The 22176-nt window shown below is 46.0% G+C and overlaps 1 protein-coding gene across 6 annotated transcripts in view; it reads left to right on the forward strand.

The window, feature by feature from the left end:
* Positions 1-22176, forward strand: part of CELSR1 (cadherin EGF LAG seven-pass G-type receptor 1) — a 167552-nt gene that overhangs the window by 92873 nt on the left and 52503 nt on the right. For all 6 annotated transcript variants that reach the window (XM_065048981.1, XM_065048976.1, XM_065048980.1 and 3 more), the window contains exons 3-5: positions 205-427; positions 4069-4184; positions 7147-7235. In XM_065048981.1, coding sequence (XP_064905053.1) covers positions 205-427; positions 4069-4184; positions 7147-7235 — 428 coding nt within the window. The remainder of the gene's footprint in view (positions 1-204; positions 428-4068; positions 4185-7146; positions 7236-22176) is intronic.

The raw sequence follows: 22176 nt of genomic DNA on the forward strand, positions 1-22176 counted from the left end.
ATCATATCCCGCACTCCCCTGAAAATTCAGACTTGAAAGATGATGCAGCACCCTTACCCCCTGCAATTACAGGCTTGTGCCTTGATTGCAGAGCGGGTCAGGTGCAGAACTTTGGAAGTAGCTTAACCTTTAGCAGAACCACTCTGAGCATCACAGCTTGCTGCTGGGGTGAAGTGTCCCTGACGTCTGCTTGTCCCCTTGCAGGAGAGTACTGCGAGGTGAACGCGCGCTCCGGCCGCTGCGCTCCAGGGGTGTGCAAGAACGGAGGAACCTGCGTGAACCTGCTGATCGGCGGCTTCAAGTGTGAGTGTCCGCCGGGCGAATACGAGCGGCCGTACTGCGAGATGACCACCAGGAGCTTCCCCCCGCAGTCCTTCATCACCTTCAAGGGGCTGCGGCAGCGATTCCACTTCACCGTCTCCCTCATGTAAGTCCCAGTGGGGAAGGGCTCTCTGGCTGGTGGCTTCTCCGCTTAAGCTTCAGGGGCTGCTTGTTAAATATTGTCACCCACCAAGGTACCTACGTGTACAAGTCACTCTGGGGGATTGCTGACAGTGACTCCTGCAAGTTGGGCACAGTTGTGTTATTTGAAAGCATTTGATTTTCTGCCCCACTGAGGATGCTGCTGAGGTGCCACCTCCCGACCTTTCTCTGCTGCAGCTGGGGGCAATGACATGGGAAGAGGGGACACCAGGGCCTCTCTGGCCACCTCTCAGCAGCCCTTCGCTGGAGAGGCGCAAGGGTGGGTGGTGGGTTTGACACTCTTACTAGTTGAGCTTTTGGCCTCCTGACTTTAAGGCCGGCTCGAGAGCCAACCTGTTCATGTTGCTCATTTGGGAACGCTCTTCCCTTCTCTTGTTTCCCAGCCTGTGAGAGGACCTGGTCCTGTTGGGCAGTGGCTGAGCACAGGCTGGTTCTCTTCAGGTCCTTGCTCTCTGTCAGTTCCCAGCCTTGTGCTTGGGACAACCCCAGCTGTCCCAGCTCCTCACCTCACTCCTCTAGGCCTTCACACCCAGCTCCTGCTTCTGGTCCCATCCCAGCTACCAGGTGCAACCAGCCTCATCGCCATCCCGCCTGCCTCAACATCCCCATGTTGATCAGTCTTCTCCTGCAGTGGCTGTCACTTTTCCCATGGGGACACTCAGGGAGGCGAGGGAAGTGATGGTGGTGGCCACTCCGAGTGGAGCAGGGCTCTCCTCCCCTGGCTCACCCATCCCAGGGGAAAAAACCCTCTTCTGGGGAAGACATGTTGGGCAGACATAGGGCTTGCGTGCCGTGGAGCCAGAGCTCCAGGTGCACACACGCCTCTTGTCCTGAGAGGGGCTGGGTTTACAGCTTTTCCCATGGTTTAGGTGGTCAGGGTTGACCTTTGGTTCTCTCTCACGGCTGACTGTGAGTAAATAGCACAAAACGTGTTAGCCCAACCCCAAAGGGCAAGGCTGGGGATTTGTTGACAGGAACAACAAGAGCCACAACGACAAATATGCTTGTGCGTCTGTCCAGAGAAAGTGCTCAGGGAGGACACCACGTCCCATCCAGCACCGAGCAGTTACCTGGTGGTTTACATCTGTCAGGAGCTAGGCAGCTTATCCATTTTATCCTTCATCTGCCTTAATCCCAAAGTATGAAATTTATAGAATCTTGAGGTTTTGGTTAAATCAGAAAGCACAGACGTGGTTTGCATGCCAAGGCAGAGAAGAGGTGCGCCTCTGAAGATCATTTTAGAAAAGCTGAGGAGCAAAAGGCTCTGTTGGACTTGTCAGACTTACAGTGAGTGCAAACAAAGGAGCAGTCTGGGCTGGCTGCCAGCATAAATTACCTGCTCTGCCCTTGGCTTGTCCCCGAAGCCACGTGGTATCATTTTTCAGGCTTTCAGGAGCAGATCTGTGACACATAGGGTGCTTCAAGTTAAAGTGACTCAAATGCTCTGTGTGGGGGTTACTGAGAAACAGCAGACTACTGTAGCGAGGTAGTGCTTCCACCATGGTTTCTGCACCATCTTTAAAACCAAGATGGTATATTTAGTCTTAATCATGAGCTAAACACTTTTCAGTCTACCCAGAGTGATTATGAAACATCTAGACCATCATGGGGTTCATCCTACACTGTCTGGGATAACGGTACTTTTAGCTTTTCATACCTGAAGTTCTCTTTTATCTGCACTTGTTATTATCCTTCAGTGCAGATGGAAAACATTTGTAAAATCCCAGGGTCTGTAGCTGCCCTCAGCCTCCAGTGACTCATGGCCCACTCCTGACAAAGGGCAGCGTGTTCGCCTTATCCAGTCTCAAAACTAAAATATGATTTTGATGATATTTAGGTTAGTGACCAGGCATGTTTTTCTGCTCCCAACATTATACATCTTCCTTGCTTCCTTCTAACACTTGCTACTCCTTCACTCCAAGAGGCACTATCAGTGGAGAGGTTTTCTCACTATTCAAAATTTTCTAAGAAAGTGTCTTTTGTTTCCTATGATGTCCTCAGATTAAAAATATCCCTTCTATTAAAAACCGGTATTTTTCCCCAGCTGGTGATAACCAGACAAGTTCAAGAGCAGAAGTGTTTTAACTTTTAGCATGATACAAAGGATGCTTTTGACTAGTGGCAAAGAATGGAGCTGAGCATACGCGGAGTAAAGAAGTATAAAAAATAGCTTAATAATGTTAATATTTTAATGGACTATGACAGATATTCTTTGGAGTTTATGTTTTATTGGAAACGTCAAAATTTTGACTTCTGTATTTTGAACCAGAATAATGCATTCTCCTTCAAAAATAATAAAAAATGTATGGAATAGAGAATTCCCATTTCCATTTAGCTTCAATTCAGGGTCCTGGTTCTGAAAGGTCTTTATTCAGTTTGATGCACAACATACATATGTATGACAACTTTTGTTAGAAAACATTCTTTTAGTTTTGAATTTTATTTCAAATAGCAGACCTTGATATTCCAAATATTGCTTCTTTCACGTTCTCTGAATGTGGGTTTTGTTGCATGAGAGTCTTTGCTAGTGGACATGAGAGACACAAGAATCATTTCCTCTGTCCATGGAAGGCAGTTTTCATTAGCTGTGTTCAGCATTTGATTCATTTGTTGGAAAAGTGGGTTAATTTAAATCAAGCATATTTCCTGAAGTTCAAGATACAAAATCAAACTACACTGCCATTTGGAAACACAAGAAATTCCCATGGTTTCTCTCTCTTTCTCTCTTCATATAATATTAATTGTTGTAAAAATGCCTATGTGAAGTGCAATAATTTTTTTTACATTTCAAGGTAGATGAAAGCTGTGTGCAAATCCCCAAAGATAATAGGATTCAATTTAAAATTATAAAAGACACACCACTCAGAAATTTGCAAGAAAAGTTATTTGCTGACAAAATAATTAGGCGTCTTTAAAAGTGGGGTTGCCTCTTGTTCAACAGGAAAGGTGTGAAACATCCCATATGAGAAGCACAAGAAAAATAAAACCAAAAACCACCCATTGGCACTGATTTAGTGGAATCATTTAAGTGTTTATTTTCCTTCCTCCGATTGACTGATCTGTTGATTGATGAACCCTGGTGGTCTATGTGGCATTATTAAAGTAACTCTTATCTTTCTTTTCCCCTTGTCTCCCCATCAGATTCTTTTTAATCTGTTGATAGCTCTCCTTGTACCCTGTAGCATTTAGACAGGAAGCAGGCAGCAAGTATCCCCCCTTTGATGTGAAAATGCTTTCTAGTTTTCAAACTGTTTGCAAAGTGTAGTAAGTGCTACTGTTTGGCAAGTGCCAGATACTCACGCTGCATCATGCATCTGCCTGATTTTACCCTTTGGGAGGGTCAGCATCCGCAGCCGATCTCTGCGGAGTGGATTTCTGTAATTTCCATCTTGCTTACCTCTCTCAATTATGAAGGAATAGATTTATCCTGCCGCTGGCTCAATTTTATAATTTTCTATCTGCAAAAGATGCAAAGGCTTGTTTTTCTGCTAACTATAATGCTGCCTTTCTTCTGGGCGACTTGACCGTCAGTCTTTAATTCGTAAGCCATTGAGCAGGAGCTAACCCCTCATCTCTGTGTTCCAGGTTTGCGACCAGGGAGAGGAACGCTCTCCTCCTCTACAACGGGCGTTTTAACGAGAAGCACGACTTCATTGCCTTGGAGATCATCGAGGAGCAGATCCAGCTCACGTTCTCTGCAGGTGACGTGTCGCTCGAGTCATTTCTGCTTGTGGTCAGGAGACCTTAACCGATTTGGAAATGCACTTCAATACAGCTGTTTGTTGCCTTGTTAATTGAGTAACCAGCTGACATTGTACAGTGAACAACCGATGCAGGGTGTTGGAAAGTACTCCAGATTGTAGCGGATTGTGGTGGTAACACTCACTGTTGTAGGCGGGAGCTTGTCAGCGTATCAGTTATAAACGCTGGAGTTTATGACTACTATAAAAGATTGGCACTAGCCTGAAAGTTGGCCTCTGAGCCAATGTTTGCTTAAATGAGACTTCATTTTATCACACTGTGATAAACGTTGCGTGTTTATATATTTTTGCAGTATGTCATCAGTGAAAATAGGTGCATAAACGTTATGTAAAAAATGCACGCAAGCCAAATGAAAAGCTAGCAAACAAGTGAAAACTGCCTGTGGTTCGTTAGGGATTGATAATGAGCAATGCCATTGCTAGAATCCACTGCTGTGCAGTAGAAGCACATTCCCCCAGAAAAAGCTGTGTCCCACAAGGAATTCTGGGGAGCTGAGCTGTCCACCCGTTGCTACGGTGGGCTGGGAAACAAGAAACAGAGGCTTTGGCATTTGCTCACTGTCTGCACTGGGACAAAGCCAGTGTCCTTTGGTGCCTGTGGGGGAGAGATGGGAAAGCAAGTGGAGCTCAGGGGAGAGGTTTCTTCCAGAAAATCAGCCCTGGCAGTGGCAAAGCTCTTGCTGATGAAAGTGTGATCATACCAAACCCTGACAGTTCCAGCCTCAGCAGAAGAGTCTTTCCTGAGTTGAAAAAGCCCAAGTTCCATCCAAGAACTTATACCCAGCTGTGCTAATTTCCATGACGGGGTAGCAGGTGAAGCTGTTAGCACGCAGCTGTACTGCATGGCTGGAACACATTGAAGCCACCAGGAGTCACCCCGTGGACTTCAGCCGGCTTGCTGAGGCTCTTGGAGTCCCTCTTGGTGGACCACTCATGTTCTTCCTTCAGCCCATGAGCTGGTCTGTGAGTCCAGGAAGGCTTCAGTGGCTTTACTGAATCTCAGCAGGGCAGACAACCCCTCGTTGTCACAGGTTTAGGGGATGTTTTCCATCAGGACAGAAATAAGTATCTGGGAAGGGCTGTTGTGTAGGTCAAGTGGGGGAATGTGTAGGTCAAGTGAGACATTTGTACCTCTGTACTGGACACAAATTGGGGAAGTAATCCTGTTACTTCCCATTCTCTGTATTCAGGATAGGCATGTGGGCTCTACTCAACTCTTTATTGTGGTGCAGAGTGAGACACTGGAAGCAGTAAAGCAGTAGAAGCAGAGGCGCAATCCATGTCAGTGTTGCACACTCATCGCCAGTGATGGTTGCTGCCATCAGACCCCATGTTAAATCCTGTGTGACCCCATCGATCTACCAGCGATGCTTAAGTGCATATCTGGACCCTTTGGGTTGAAGATATCCAGTTTCATTGCCCCTTTATTACCTTGAAGATGTCCAAATTAGATTTTAAGGCAGGCTTTTGACTGGATTAGTGTAGTGAAATAACGTGTTGCAGTTGAAGAGATTTGCTTTCTTCTGCGGGTCTGCTCCGCCTGTCTAAACTTGAATCAAATTGCTTGAAAGGCACCCTGAGGAGAAATGAGAAAAAATAAATTCTACTTGCACTTATATGCATTTAAATGTGGAGGAACTCTTTTAAAATACGTGAAACTAAATTTAGATTTGCACTGTTGCACCTGAGAGCAAGTCTGGTCCTGTATATTGCAAATGGTATTTTCTTTGGAAGGAGAATGGTTTATGTTTTATAGTTTTAAGTGGCTTTTAACGAACAGTACAAGTTTTGGACATCTGATCTGATTGTTTTACCTGTCGCAACAACTTTTTCACAGTAAGCAAAGCAAAAGGATTGGAGACTGCTGATCTTCCTTTTGCAGAAACTTGACAACTTAATAAAAAACCTGATTTTTACCAAAGATTTTTTGTCAAGAAATGACAAAAAACATCACAGCGAGATGTCAAGTGAGCTAAGCTGAAATCTGTATTGTTTAAATAACAGAAGTATATAGGGTGGGAGTTAAAGGAGAGTAGGGGACACGGGAATAATATTTGTTGCAAATAGAGAGTAGAAAGTACGTTTTAAACTTAACGATACTCTGAAGCTTATTAGCCTAAGGGAGAGAGTTATTTTTCCTGTGTTTTATTATGTAGAATTTTCCAACTGTTAAAAAAAAAAGGAAAGAGAAAAAAAAGAGTCGAAACCTAGCAATGCCTTCTCCGTGCCAGGCCTTTTATGTACTTTCAACACAAATGTTTATTTTGCTGCTACCTTGGAAAAGATATGCCTGGCTACTGAGCTGGTTCTGCTGAGTCAGACCTAACTTAAAAGCTTCAGCTTTCCAACACTATGGCAAAGACTTGCTCTCCAATTTAAATACTGAAAGGCTGCCGATAATTTCGTTAATCACTGGTAAAATTTTGCTTGGACCGAGGTTACCATCCATGGGTTTTATACTAGAGTACTTTTGGATTTCAGTTTCTCAGTTCTGAGGAGTCAGCTTCCCTTCCCTGACAAAGTGTCCTGGCACAATACTCCTCTTATCACTAGACCTCAAAGTGCTGCTTTTGGCACAAATGCAGAAAAATTCATTTACATTTTTTCCTCAGTTGACTGCTTGATCAACAGCTGCATCTGCTACTGCACTCTGCAGAATCATGAAAGGAAATAACATAATTCACCAAATGTGCCAGAAGCTATTTTTGTACTTGTGCGCCAGAATAATTCTGTGACACTGGGGATATTTACTGTCTCGCACGACAAAAACCCAAATTCCACCATGGTGAAGTAAGACGGCTGCTTCCTGTGCCAGATGAGGGTCTCCCCCTGTTTCGGTTTAGTGCGTGGTGGAGTTTGCAGTGATGTTGTCTTATTTCTTCCCTTGTGCCTGCCCTTGCAGGAGAGACAACCACTACGGTGGCACCGTTCGTTCCCGGAGGGGTCAGCGATGGCCAGTGGCACTCGGTCCAGGTGCAGTACTACAATAAGGTAAGACTCACTATGTTGGTGATAACCCCTTTATTTGCAAAGTAAGAGAGACGTGGGTCATCTAGCTCTGTCCCAATGCAGGCAGGTGACCTGAATTTCATTTCTTTAACCAGGCACATTGCTACAGCTCTGCACAAGTGGTTCTGGTCTTGCTCACCTTGCCTGGAACAAAAATTCCCTCTGAGGGCTTTTGAGTTTTGTCTCAGGGAGGCAAAATCAGACCTAGTACGTTCTTTTCAGAAGTACTGCCAGGGAAACCTTCAGGTACTTGAAACTATTTTAGTTTGCAGTTCTTTAAACCCTCACAAGTGTCAGTGTTATCTAAAATAACTGATTCAATGATTTGGATCTTTTTAAAGAACTGTGCAGTGCAGGAGCCTTCAATGTACTAACTACAAACCCCTAGTGTGGAATTTTCTGAAGCAAAGCAAAATTCTTCCCCATAACTGTCTTGTCTTGTGTAAAATGACCAGTTTAGCTAGCACAAGCTTCCCTGGTTTGGAAAATTTGATTATTAAATGGTTGGCACTTTTCACTTACCAAGGAATATCTTACTAAATAATTTTTTTGTCTGCTATATGAAAAGATACACAAGAGAAATGCAAAAAGCATTGCTGAACACAGCCCACGGCACTCAGAGGTGAGCTCTGGGGTCCGTGTCCCACAGCTGCACCCTTGGTAGCTGACGGTAGTAAAGTCACTTTGACTGAACTAAGGTGGGGGCTTTGTGCAAACCAGCCGTTTCATGATGAACCAAAAAGCAGGCTTTGAGGGTGTATGGTGTCACTGTTTACAGATAGATGTCAGAGCTCTTCTATAAACTATAACAAAAATTAGAGAATTCATTTAGTTACTGAGAAACACTGCTTTTAAGTCTGACATGATAGCATTATGAGGGATTGCATAAGGAAATAGAGGCGCATTGTTGGCTGTTAAAAAGGAAACGGGATACTGGTGTAGGAAACTGAATGGAAGATGAAGGATTAATATGATCAGCAAGTTCTTTATTTCCCGGCACTGCATCCTTTCATCACAGTTTGTGTGGCAGTTTGAATGAGAGGATTAAAATTTTCTTTGGACTTGTAGATAGCGTCTCCCAGGCTAAGGATATTTTATTGAGGAAATAGGAACCTTTTTATTTAGTTACTTTATGTTAAAAAATAAAATTTTAAAACTTACAAGTTTTGTACTTAATATACTCTCTACTATCCAGAGCACAGAGAAGCAGAAGAGAAACTTGGTGTGTCGCCATGAACACATCTGTGGACACTGTGAGGCTCTTCCTTAGGAACTGCAACATGCCATGTTTCCATAGTCTGCATATTTCTTAGTGAATCACATCAATAGACTGAGCGGCACTTGCTGGGGCAGTGGGGGGACGCTCCAGCTTTCAGGCTCCTGGGTGGAGGAGGAGGGAGGGCAGAGCTGCAGCCGCTGGAGCCAGTCGCTGAAGTGCTGCCGAGCAGATAAAGACCCCAGGCAGCACCACAACACTCTTTAAAAGGCAAAGAGATCTGACACAGATGTTAAAAATAAACGCCTGCCTCATTTTCCAGGCTTGCTGCTGTTTAAGCAGACTGGTAGGTGAGCCGTGTTAGCAGCTGGTGTTTTCCTGTTGTTAACGCGTGTGCCCTGTCATCATTTTCTTCTTTTGCCCCAGATTTTTGAAGGGGAATGAGCCTGTGCCTGCTGCACAGGAGGAAACCCAGGGCAGAGAGGGAGAGCAGAGGGGCCGTGCCCAGCAACACCGCTGACTTCACTGGCTTTGCCACTCACATGATGTACAAGTGACAAAAAGCAGGGTCACTGCGTGGAGAGCAGCACTGTGCCCTTTGCTGTCCATGATAGAGACCTGGGTCTTCACCTTCCTCTTAGCAGTATTTATTCCAGAATGGTTACATTTGAGCTGGCAGAGGGGACCTCACAATATTGAGCAAACGGCACAGAGGGGATATGCCAACCTGTATGTATTTAGTGCACTTTCGGGCCTCTCAGCATGTCTGAGGATTGCGTGTGTTGCAGCAGCTGTGCAGGAAGGAGCGGGCGCTGCGGGGCCGTGGCAGCCGGAGGCAGCTCTGCAGATCTGCCCGCCGGGCTGCCCACCGCACCCCGCAGCAGGTATTTGTTTGTAAAGCAGTTCCTTGGCTACTTCATGTTTTAACAAAGCTGGCGGAAAAGTTCCTGTGAGGAGGTTGAAAAGACAGAGTCAATTTAGGGATTTGAGTTGTGCCAAGATAAATGGGATGCTGTGTCTAAACTTGACACAGCTAAGACATGTTTGAATAACAGACTACCCAAAACTCATGAGTTTGCTTAAATTATGTACTCACAGTATTTTGCTGATATTGCATCCTTTGACTCTTTCCAAAATCCTCCCGCACAGTGTCAGGTCCTCATCCCATCGCTACTCAGCCCCTTGGCTCCGCTCAGACACAGTGCAGCCTCCGAGCAGGCACAGCTCCCCTGGGCTGTCTCCCTGCTCCCTGTCTCCAGGCTGTGTTTGATCCCCACCTCCAGCCCCTTCTGGACTCCCCTCCCTCCCCTCTGCCTCCAGCTCGCTCTGGCATTTTGCAGCAGTGCCCTGTCCATGGCAGCAGGGCTGCAGGGGCTGCCTGCGTCCTCCTGGGGCTCCTTGCCCCTTCTCCCATTCTGCTGCGTGCCTGGGCAGCTTCTGGTCTTTGCTCCTTTTTAGACATCTCTTCCAGATACTGTCCATTTGAAATGTGTAATCTGTCATCCCAGATACCCATAGAGATCCATTTTATTCATTTGTCCATGTCTTGAATTAAAGAGCCCTTAGAAAGGTATTTTTACCTGCTCTTTCTTATACTTCACTCACGTTGCTTTTTGCTCCATCAGCAGGTTTTCTTTATTTGATAAATATGGTCGCCTTTGCCTATCCATTCATCAGTCCATTCCTGTGTCATTTCTGTGCCTTTTTTTGCACAGCAAAATCCATGCAGACATATTTAACTTTTCTTACTAATAACAGTCCTGCAGCTGAGTGCTGCCGGGCTGCTCGTCCTACTACTGGGGTCATGACAGCTGTGCCTGTCCTCTCTCTACTCACCACTGTGTCCTCGGGCAGTAGCAGGCTTCTTTGAGCTGGACCCTTTCCTCCTGCCTTGGAAATGTGAGACACGTGGTGCAGGTTGAAATAAATAGCAATTCAAAATTTCCCTGTTGTGCTCACAGCAAGTGTTTGGGGTCAGGTACTGTCTTAACTTCATCCCTCTTTCCCAGTTCCTTTTATTCTCAAATTTCTTTAAAGTATTTTTTAAAAGCTAACCTAGAATCTGTTCAGTTTATTTCCTTCTTTCTGCATTTGTACAGCATCTAGCCAGCAAAAAAGGGTCCGGTCTTCTTTGGAGCTTTCAGATAATGCTGTAATTCACATAAGGAGTATTAAATTTCATCACAGCTGAGGTTAATTTTTCATCTTTAGGTTTTGAGGAGAAAGACTAACAGGCTTTGATACATAATCTAAATCGCTTCAGTCCAAAGCAAATTTCCCTAGATGAATTTTCACAGCTCTGAAAGCTGTTCCTGCAATCCGAGTTGGTCACGGTCAGATACGAGCAAAGATTGAGTGATTTTTGGCACCTGCAGCTCTGTGGACAATATTTGGCTGAGCATCACTGGAATTTGGACTCCAGGAGTGGGGACTTGGATGCAGGGGAGCAACTCCGGTGGGAAGCTTCTGCAGCAGCAACACACAGTTTTGCAGCATCCTGGTGATGCTGCGACGATCCACAAAGTTAGTTTTATAATAACAATAATGAAATAAGAAGTGTAGAAGTGACTCCTGTAAATTATTTTCTATACCCAGCTCAGAAGCAGTGTGCTTGGTAATATTTATCTTAGTATTGTTGAAAAATGTTGTTTTATAATTAACTGCTTATCTTGAGGGTCCCTTGCCTCTTAGGGACAGACACTGCAGCCTCACTGGCAAGAGGTGAGTCCAGAGCTGGCTTTGCACCACTGTGTTTGCAGGGAAACATCAAGCCACTTCTCTGTCACCTCAAGTATTTGATGCTTTCTTACAAGTCCTGGTATGTTCAAGCGCTGTAAAACGTTGTAGTAATGAAAAGGATTATATCAGAGGAGGAAGGGAAGCGATGTGGTTTCATTTATCTTGTAGTAATGGAAATGGATGGTTCCTCCCTTGGTAACAGTTGACACAGTCGGTTTCAGTGGAAGTGCCTAAGGGATGTTGTACTAAAGAAGTGTTGGCTCTGTGTTGAATTTCTGGAAGGGAGAACACCAAAGAGAAGGAATTAGTATCTGTAAGAGAGGAGAGGTGAACTAGGAGTGTTTTATAACCACTCTCTACTTTCAGTTGTATATTAAAAGTCATGTCAGCCACCCAGTAGCAAGGTATCAGTTTACCTGTTAGCAGTGTTTCTTGCAATTATAGATGTTTGCTGACAGTGAGAGGGAAGCAAGGGCACAAGCTACTTGCTGACTCTGTTAGCTCAAACGCGTTACCTTCCGGGATCCTGACCTCACAGCCATTAAAATCAGTGGGAGGTATTAAATTAAAGGTGACTTGTCTGTGACCTGCCTTCTCAAGGGGTATATATATTGATAAGAAATTCAGGAGGAATGGATTTTTTTTTTGTTACCTTGAAAGAAAAGGTAGGAGAAGGGGGAACATTTCAGCCTGGCAAATAAAACTGATAAAAAATAGCAGAAGCAACCTGCTGTTTTTTTTCACATGATAGCTGGTGCAAGGGCCAGCACAACGTGAGCTCCCTCTCTGTCTGGGTAATGTTCTTCCTTCCCACATGATGAGAGTGCAGTCAGCCTCTGGGGGAGCTTGGTCCGTATCCTTTGGCTCTCCTGAGCCTGCCAGCATGTGTGACAATCAATAGGTTTAGCCATGCTGATAGTTGTTTGGAAAACCACCAGGATGTTTGATGGTAACAGTGCTCAGTAGCAGTTATATGACATGAACTATCTGGCATTCATTGTACATACAGGATCATGTATGATTGTAGGAAGTGCTTGGCACAGGAGATTTCAATGAGCCTAGCAGTGGATGGTGTTTTTAATTAAGTGAAAACTTCAAGCCACTCTCCAGGACTTCTGATAGAAATGCAATTTTGTGCAGAATTTGAGATAGACCATCAAATTTATGTTAATGTTTTACCTGACTCCTTACCTCAGGGTAGAATTCATCATTTGGCACAAGATAAAAATGTTTTACGTATGGACATGTTCCTTTAATTATAGAGGGCATTTGCATGTATATTTATATACTGTGTATCTCAAATGTTACTTATACATATATGACATCAAAGTAGCTTAAGGATGTTACTGTTCTGTAGGCAGAAGCTCCTTCTGCATCTGTTTAAGGCAGCACAGGATAATTTTATCTAAATGACAGAAAACTTGAGAAGGGCAGAGAGAAACATGCTATCACGGGCTGAACAAAGACCTGAATGACTGACAGAATGACTCACAAAAGTGACGACTGTAAGACGGGGCAGCGTGTGTGCGTGGGATCCTTCTCCATGGTCAGGAGGTGCAGAAATGCTGGTGCCTCAGAGTGTCCCCACTCTGCTGGTGACATGAGCCTGCAGGCTCCCAGGATGAGATGCTCAGGACAAGCATTGCCCTTTTTCCTTAACTGGGCTAAGGTTTCTTCTCATATTTGATAATCGATAGTAAGCTGCCATTCATTTACTCCTTCCTTGCGTTTCTTTAGACTGAAGAAGGCTGTGACTGTCATTTCAGATGCTGGACTGACTTGGGAGTAGCCCACCATTCCAGGGCAGTCGCATTTAGCAGTTACCTGCTGCCTTCTGTCCCTGTGCACTTCCTACCCGGCAGAGCCCAGACCCGTGTTTAGCCTGAAGACAGCCGCCAGAGAAAACAGGCAAATTCTTCGGGTAGAGATAAACTTGAAAGAAATAAGGGCTGCTCAGGGCTGATCTTTGGTGCATTGTGAATTCAAAGCGCAGGAGGTGCGTTGCTCTAAATCAGACTCATACATGCTTTCAAAAATCGCCTGCCTGTGGTAAGTGCTGGTTTCTCTTGAGTTAACTGGCCTTCATCTGGGGCAAGCTGGAGCTTGAGTATCACCAGAGTCTGCCCTAATGCTATGGAGATTTAGCTCTCAGCCCACTCACGCACTAGAATTTGCCAGTACCTTTCTTTCCTGGGGAGGATTTATCCCTCACCCACTGGCTGAAAGCTGCTTCCAGGTGCCAAAACACCCTCTGTTTCTGTTTTCAGACCAGCGCTGTAATTGATTTTCCGTACTTTGGGTGCGTGCTGCAGCTCTCCCCTTGTGCCTGCTCAGCCGATGGGCAAGTGGGCGGGAGGGCAGCCTTCTCCCTCCCTCACCTGTGCGTTCCTCTGCTGAAGCCAATCCCAAAGGCTTATTTAACTGTGCCTGTACTGCTGTGCTACGGTGCCAGTACAGCTCACCATTTTGAGTCTGCATCCACAAAACCTCCATACCGTGGATCACAGACTGACTGTCTGTGCCTAGAGGTGGTGCATGTACCTCTGGGCAAAACTTTCTTTTGCATTGCTTGCATATGCAGCTTTTGCTTTACCCATTAAACTACCTGTATCTCAACCCATGAGTTTTTTCACTTTTACCCCTTTGATTCTCTCCATCCCACTGTGGAGGAGGCGAGCAAGCAGCTGTGTGGGGCTCAGCTGCTCGCCCAGCTTAAGAAGCCATGACACTAAGCAAGAAATAAGAAGCACTTTACATCAGGCTTGGTGTTCAGCAGCTTCAGGATAAAGACTTTCGGTAATGTACAGTACCAAAGGCCCTGAGACAAAAATTGCAACATTTACCGGGCAAACTTGGAGATATAGAGGTGCTGTATTTTGGGTTTCTTGGATATTTTTCAGGGAGCAGGGCTGTCCCCATTTTCTAAATGAAGCAGAAAAGTCAAGCCAGTTTCTTTTCTTGAAAGATTTTTCTGCGCAGGTGCCTTCCAGATCTCCAGTCCAATGGCACCTTCTGGTCTAGAGACAGCAGAAAGATGGGTAAATATATGGACTTAACAGATGAACCCACTGCGCTCCCAAGGGAGACGTGAGTGGGGATGCAGCAGTCTGGGGGGGCAGCTGCAGAGCTGGGGGGAGCGGGGAATGTGCAGCAGCCAGCAGGACCCACCAGCAGGTGTGGAGGGGGCAGTTGCACACTGTAGCAAAACTACGGCACAGATTTGCCTTAGACATGCGATGTGTTCCACGGGAGCCTGCCGTGCTCACATGGAGCATCTGCTTCAGCTGAGCGTGTGGTGAACATGAGCTCTTGTGTTCAGTCTTGTACAACCCCGGCATTTTCTCACTCTCTTACACATTATGCCTGAAACTCATTAGCAGAATTATCTTTGGGATTATCTTTATGGCAAATCTCTAACATTCATCACTGCCTTTGTTTTACTGGAGCCTCTGATTTGATTCTGGGAGCCTGTGTCGTGCCAGTGCCTAGCAGCAGCCAGAGGCAGAGCATTTTGAAGGATTTAGGGATGCGGGTGCAAAACTTTCCTCTTGAAAACTCATGTCCGCCTCTGTTATCCCACCCAAGAGGTGGCTAGGACCACATTTCATCCAGCCACCAGTCACCGAGTGCGTGATGCAGCTGTACCCTAAAAGTGCAGACCTCCAGGGCTGCATGCTGGTGCTCTCGTGGGCACCTGGAAGCCCGGTGGCCACTGGCATTTTCCCACTGAGGGCAGGCAGGACCTGCCCTTTTAATCCAAACCCCTTGTGGTAGCACGAGCTGCACGGGCAGCTGCAGGCAGTGGGAGTCATGCTGGTCTGCATTGAAGAGGTTAGTGAAGTGCTTTGTTTTGAATAGAGTGGGATGAAATACAGTAGCCTCTGATGGTCTGCTGCGGAGGTGAGCACAGCTCCTGCTGGCTACGGCACACATGCCCTGCGCCAGGTGCCTGTGGAGCTCACAGATAGGTTATCTTGTTTCCTTCTGAAAACACAGACCCTCTCTGATGATGGCAAATTCACCTGTTATGGAAATATAATTATTCTGTATTCAGGACTGGTAATTGATCTCTCCCCATTGCCTCTGAGACAAAAAAAAAGGCAGTTATCAGCATTTTAGTGGCACTCAGATTGTGACAACTGCATCAAAAGACATGGGTGACACTGGTTACTGCTTTCTCTCCTATAAAGGGAACTAATTCTGGTTAGAAGTTCTGGGTTCACAGCACCCCGTTTCCCCAGGACCGAGAGGTGAACAGAACATCATGTAGCAGCTCAGTGCAGGCTCCCCGGTGCCACCCCACCGCCACACTGCCCCTCGGGTGGGAGGATCCCGTCCCAGCACAAAAACCTCGAAAACCTTGTTCGCTCAGCCCTGGGTCTTCTCCCAGGCTGCAGCAAGGCTGCCAGCCCTGCCAGTGACTGATGAGGCAGGCACATGCCTGCAGCTGAATGGGGATTGCCAGCTCCTTGGACAACAGCCACATAGCTGCCACCAGCTAGGCATAACTTCTAGTCATTGGACCCAAGGTGAAAGACTTTGCCCTGAAAGTATCCAGGATACCATCCAGTATCGTTTACTCCTTAATCTGAATGGTCAGGAAAAGTGGTTGGCAATTAAATTCTTAGGTAGGTATTAGGTATTACACCCTGTGCTGGGGAGCACCTCTCGCACCGGGGCAGGGTTGTCCCTGCCGAGTGCTGCGTTTTGTAACTCAGTTGGAAAAGACAGAGCACAGCAGAAGTCAAATTACTGGAAATGCAATTAGTAATAAAGGCTGGGTATGACTTATGCAAATGTCTGTCACTCGTGACATCTGAGCAGACATAATTGCAATCTGAGGGAGAATTTCTGAAGTTAATCCTCCCGGTGGCTTCCAGACTAATTTGTTAAGGGATTGAGGGAGATTTTCTAAATAAACAATGCAGTTCTTGAAGATTATGATAATGCCACTGTTGATCAGATGAGGGCCCCGCCAGAGTTTGGATTTTGCTGGCTCAGAGTGAGTTGCTCTGTTTACAATGTCCGTGATCAACACAGCCCTGCTCTTGCATTGCTTGGCATTGACTGGTAAAGAAAAATGCAGAACATTAATTGCAATGTTAACCAAATATTTGGCAGAGGGGGTACTGTAAATACTGAAACGCCAAGTGTGCAAGGCAGAAAGTGTGTTAAAATTTAGTGTTTCCTCATAAAACAAGTCACATATTCTTACTTAAGATTTAGCCATATTTCTAACTTTATCACTTCCTTGTCACGCATTGCATTGTGAATATTTAATAGTGGAAGGTACTGCAGGGTTGTGGAGGTCAGTGGTGGTGTAGCAAGGAGGAAGCAGTGGACAGTGCCAACTTCCAGCAGCACTGTGGTATGTATACTTCTCAGATCACCAATTTGTGCTGGATGCCCTTCCTTCCATGGCATTTTCATCGTATCAAAAGTTCTGCCATAGCTTAAGCACAGAAAAACTTGCAGAACACCAAAACCACAGGGCACACAACCACAGTCAAGTTGTCAGCTCTGATTTTGAGAAGGTCTTATCTGTGGTTTCCTGCATAAGTGCAGAGCCTCTTCTTCACTGAGAAAGTTTCTGGGTTCCTTCAGTTCTAAGAGGAAGAAAAGCAATTAAAGTGAAAAAGTCACTTTCTTTGCTATCCACAACCAAAATTTTTAACCAGCATCCCGATGGACATGCAAGTTTCATTTACTTTTCAGCTTGAGGTCAGGGAGTTTTTACTGGATTAGCAATATTGTTAACCAGATGCAGCACAACTTTCCTACACTAACATGAGTTACTGTATCAGCAGATTATTGTGCTTTTAGTGGGCAGGCTTGTACACTTGTGAAGGATGTGGTAGGTAGTGCTGGAGGCACACGTATCATATGAGGGTATGAGGAGTTCGTAGCTGTGAATTTCTGTTGTTTATCTGTACTGTGTATTTCTGGTGCTAGTGGGCATGGCCATTTAAAAAAAAAGAAAAGTCAATTAAAATTACAAGCAGCAAAAGGCAGGGAAATAAATTAGATTTTCCATTGCTGAATGCATGCCAGGGTTTTACATTTAAAGTTCAAAATGTTGTGCTAGTCAAACACATAAAATATGTTCCTTGTGTCTGAATGCAAAACATGTCATTTCCTACATGCTCAGAACCCAATTTGTAAAATGCCATGAGAAAAGGTAATCTCTGCAAAGATAGTTCACTTTATGAGTCATTTCCTGGCGTTCTGGCTGAAGATTCAGAGAACTCCCATCCTTGCTCGGGCCAAATCCATCCTCTTCCACCCAGATCCAGAGGATCATCAGTGGAAGTCCTAGTCTGCATGAGACCATAGATTTAACATGTAGAAACTGAAGCTTGACAGATTCTGATCAGCAATAAAATACAATATTGTTAATAGTGAAGTTATATAATTTGCATGATAATCTGCCTGCAATTCTGGTGGTCTTGCTGTCCTTTGAAATCTTTAAATTAAGTCCGTATTTCCCTTCCTAAAGGAAAATTTTAGCTCAAGTGCAAGCCGTGTTATTGGGGCAGGACTGACTGAATGATGTTCTGTGGTTGTGTAAGGCAAAAGGCTGATTAGATGATAACATGAGTCACATCTATCCATAACATGTGGCACGATCCTGTGAAAACCTGTCTGGAGCTCCAGCCTGCGGTATTGCAGGTGGGAAGCCGAGAGGCAGGAGCACAGGAGCGTTGCTGCACATTTGCCCTGTCCTTACTCTTCCACAGCATCTACCGCTCCCTCAGCGAGACTTTGGTCTGGCCTGTGGCAACCATTTACATTTCTAATATCTCCTGAAAAGCACTGAAGGGCTGCCTGGCTAATATTTACCTTTTCTTGGTCCTGCTTGGATGTGGTTGCAGAGTCCTTGCAGGTGTTTGTGGGTGTAACAGGGGCAGCTGCTCAGCCCTTGCAGAACAGGCACATGTGAGCCTGGACTGTAAAAACCCCTCCCTGCAATTCCACCAATAGTTATTCATGAGGGTTTCAATTAGTAGTAATTGTTTCTGTTGAATTTCTTTTTCCTGGTAGAGGGTAGGTGCAAAGTGATTGATATCTGGGAAAAGAAATCAGGATTTGGCAGTAGAGTGACATTCCATGGTCTTGACATGAAATAACAAATAACTCGCCTCTATATCGGTGTCTCGGGAAATGAAAGTGTAAAGCAGCAAAAGTCACTTGGAGGTCACTGAGGTGCAAAGTGTGTCCTGCTCCCCAGCCCTGCGCTGCTCAGCTCCTGCAGACAGCTTTGGGAGATCTCTCTGGCGGCTGGGGAAGAGGAGGGCAAGTCCTACCCAGCGCCTGGCTCTTTCTCTTCCCCGCCTGCCTTTGGAAGTGTTGTTCTCACAGCGTTTGCAAACACCACCTGAAAACATTCCTGGTTGTGGCAGTAATTTTATACACAAACAGAATCAGTAACTTTTCAGATACCATCCCAAGGGGTTTCGCTCCGTCAGTGACAGTAGGGACTGGGTTGTGTCAAAATCAGCCTGAGCATCCACTCTTCTGGAAACCTCATCTTCGGCAAGGCTGCTCAGTACTTACTCCTCTCACTCCTTCCAGGTTTTTAAAGGCTTGGCTTGCATGCCCAGTTACAGCACTGCCATTCCAAGGTCTGTGCCCGCCCCACACCTGAGCTGGGTCTCAGCTGCCTCGTTGTCCCCATGGTGTGGGGCTCTCAGATCACCCTGGGGAACCTGCACCCAACGGTGCTCCTTGAGTCCAGTTTTGCTTAAGCCATCTAACACCTCTATACCACAAAACTCCTCAGAGGTTTAATGGCACCTCCCAAAATGGACATTTTGGCCTTCTGCTGCTGAAGGCCAAGGAGATGGGAGGGACTTCCATGAGAACTGGTGGAGTCTGAACGGCCCTTGGCTCACCATGAGGCCCTGAGGACGGGACTGGAAGGCTATGCAGTACAGCCTGGCAGGGCTTCTGCAGAGTCATTTAAATGGCACCTCAGGAATTCCGTGTGAGTGCTTTGAAGTGCACTGTTATCTCAATTTAATCACACACTCAATCTACAGTAACTCACTGATATGCAGTAACTTTTTAGGTATTTTGTATCCGTCTGTGGAGTGAAGGGAAGCAGCACTTTGCAATTACCTGACTATGTAGGGGTCTGTGTGCACCAGGAGACCCTTGCAAAGACCCAGCCCTGGAGGGGATAGCCCATAGAGCAGTGTGGGATTCCTGGATCTTATAGACCCAGTTGTGCCCCTGTCACCCACACTGAGTAGCAGTTTGCGTGGCAAAGTGTCACCATGGATCAGTCCAAGGGGATGGAGTTAGTTGCTGTGATTAAGTGTCACCTTGTGCTGTTTCTCAGCATTTCTTGGACTCTGACAGCAATAACATTTGCATCCTGGATGTGAAATTAAGTTGTAAAGCCAAAAATATTTGAGAGTGGTACTTTGGCAGGTAGACACGGAGAAATATCAAAGGGAGAAGGGTTTGCTCAACTGGGAGAGGAGGACACGTGAAGGAGAACAAGGATGTTCTTCCAGCATCCTTCACGTGCTCTCCTCTTCCAGTTCTCCAAGGATTCTGGAAGAGCAGCCTTCTTGGTGCAAGGGAGGGAGACAGCCAAGTAGGCAGAAAAAGGGTTCAGAGGGCAGGGAGAAGATGCACCAGCCGTGGGGACAGATCAGAAGAGGGCGGAGGGGGCTGCAGAGGGTGGACGAGGGGACCCGCAGCACCACAGCACTGTGGTGAGTGGGGTCTCCCATGTGGAAAACTGGATGTCATCTTGAATGGGCATGGTCTCCCAACAGCCAAAACAGGTCCTTGCTGTATCACTGATTCAGCATCAAAGAGCTGAGAAGCATCTGGGAATAAAAATTTGAGGATAGAATTTCCATTTGCAAGCAGGGAAACCTCATTCTTCTCATCAGCACTACAGCAGCCCTTGCCAAAATTAGTCAAATCCAAGACTATACCCTTTGCATGAGCTGGATGACATTTGTGAAGATTCTAGTTGTGCTGTGTGGAGGGAAGGAGCATGTCTGGATGCCATGTGTGTGTGTGTGTAGCCGTGGCTTTTCACAGCCTCTCCGTGCCATTGCCGCATGGTGGGACAGGGGGATGCTCCCTGTCTCTGCCCTACCACCAAAAGACCAGCAGCACTTCGGGCAGCACTGGTCACCCGTGCCAGGTCCCATACCTGTGCCAAAAGCCCCTGCTTTGAAAATCAAAGCTTAGCCTCTGGATGCAGCCATGAAGGAGATAACAAATCAGGCTAGTAAAACTCGCTCGACTTTGTGGCCCAGCCTGGATCCTGCCATTGGTGTTGCAGGGAGTTTGTCTAGGAAAAGGAACTGGTCTGGTGGCTTTTTAGGATTTGCATTTTTGTCTCAACGATGGGAAACATTTTGCTTTTCCTTTTCACTGTCACAGGATCTTATGTTTTTGTTCAGGCTCGAGCCAAGTTTCTATGAAGAAATGCCATTAAAATATTCATGGAATAAAGGGGATACATACATCAAAGGAGTAAGGGGTTTATGTGAAAGGATTTGTCCTGCCTTTCCCTGGTGACTAATCAAGATTCTCAGTTCTTCACACCACCTTATTTTAAAGGTGCTCTGGAAAGCTGTAGGGGGAATCTTGAAAAAGCAGAGATTAACATTAATGGTTTCTCTTAATGTAGCCTAATTTGGAGTTTCCTGATTGATCAGAACGGTCTGCCAGTCCATGCCGCGGTGCTATGTTTCTCCAGCATTTCCTGGTCTCTTTCCCAGGGAATGCAAGTGTGGTGTTTTCCTCGTTTGTTTTTTCCTGTTTATCTATTGATTTTCCTTGCAGGGGACCGGGCTCTGACCGCTTGCCCAGGGAGACCCCTGCTGCTGCGGGCCCTTAATGAGCTTTTTGACCAATGAAGCAGCACAGCATCGCCTGGGAATCGGAGGGGGTTTCTCCCTTCTGCGCGTTAGCTCGCGGAGCAGGGGCCGGCGGGTTAACGAAGGAGCCGGGCGACTGGCCGGCTGCCTAATGAGCCGCAGGGAGCCGGCGAGGGGGGACCCCGGCGGCGGCCAGAGCCCCATCAGCGGCCTCCAGCCCGACCCGGTGCCAGTTGCTCCATTTTTTTCCCATTTTTACTGAAGCTGGAAGCGTTAGGAAGCAAAAAGCTCCAAAGCGTGTGGACATGAGGCATTTTCCACCAAGCACTTTTGGGGGTGGTGGGGTCTGAACCAGTGCATTAACAATGCAGAAGAGTGGTTTTTTTGTATTAAAAACAACTAGGAAACAGATTCTTTGTAACCTTTAACCACTCCAAACAGTCAATAAATCATTAGCTACTGATTAACAAAAACAGAAGGGTAACTTATTGTCCAGTAAGGAAACTCTTGGAAACACTGAAAGGCTGGCACTGACATCAGGATGGCTTTTCTTTTTATACATTTGCACTTATTAAAAAGCCAAACAAGCCAAGCTCTACATATTAAGCCATGTTGCCCAAAGCATTTTGCTAAAAGACCAGCTTTCTAAAGTAGACATATTTTTAATGTGTACAGTGAGCTGAGCAAATGCAGTATTCACAATATGCAAAGTTATTATCTGTCCCCCAAGAAAACAGGTCTCCTCGTGCCAAGCGTAAAGAGATGGGTCGTGTCTCGTTTGCCCGGGTTCCCGGTTTGTGTTCACAAAGGCTTGGCCACGCTTACAGTCTGCTGCTCAATCATCTCCTCAGCTCCTTCAAAAGACTCAGCGGGGTGGCTGCAACAGGCGAAGCCTCCGGGACGAGGTTTGGACTGGAGAGAGCAGCTTTCATTTCGAGCTCAGGGAATTTCCATGAGGTTGGAACACTCTCTCCTGGCCACCCCAAACCGTTCTCCCTCTTTCCATCTGTACAAAAAGTCAAGTGGCAATTTTTTATCTAAGAATGGAAGTTGAGATGATGTGTTTCTGGTGGAGATGTTTGTGGGACCTTTGGAAAAGCCCTGCCGTCTTGTGGATTAA

This window comes from Columba livia, chromosome 1, assembly GCF_036013475.1.
Source record: "Columba livia isolate bColLiv1 breed racing homer chromosome 1, bColLiv1.pat.W.v2, whole genome shotgun sequence".
Taxonomy (NCBI): Eukaryota; Metazoa; Chordata; class Aves; order Columbiformes; family Columbidae; genus Columba; species Columba livia.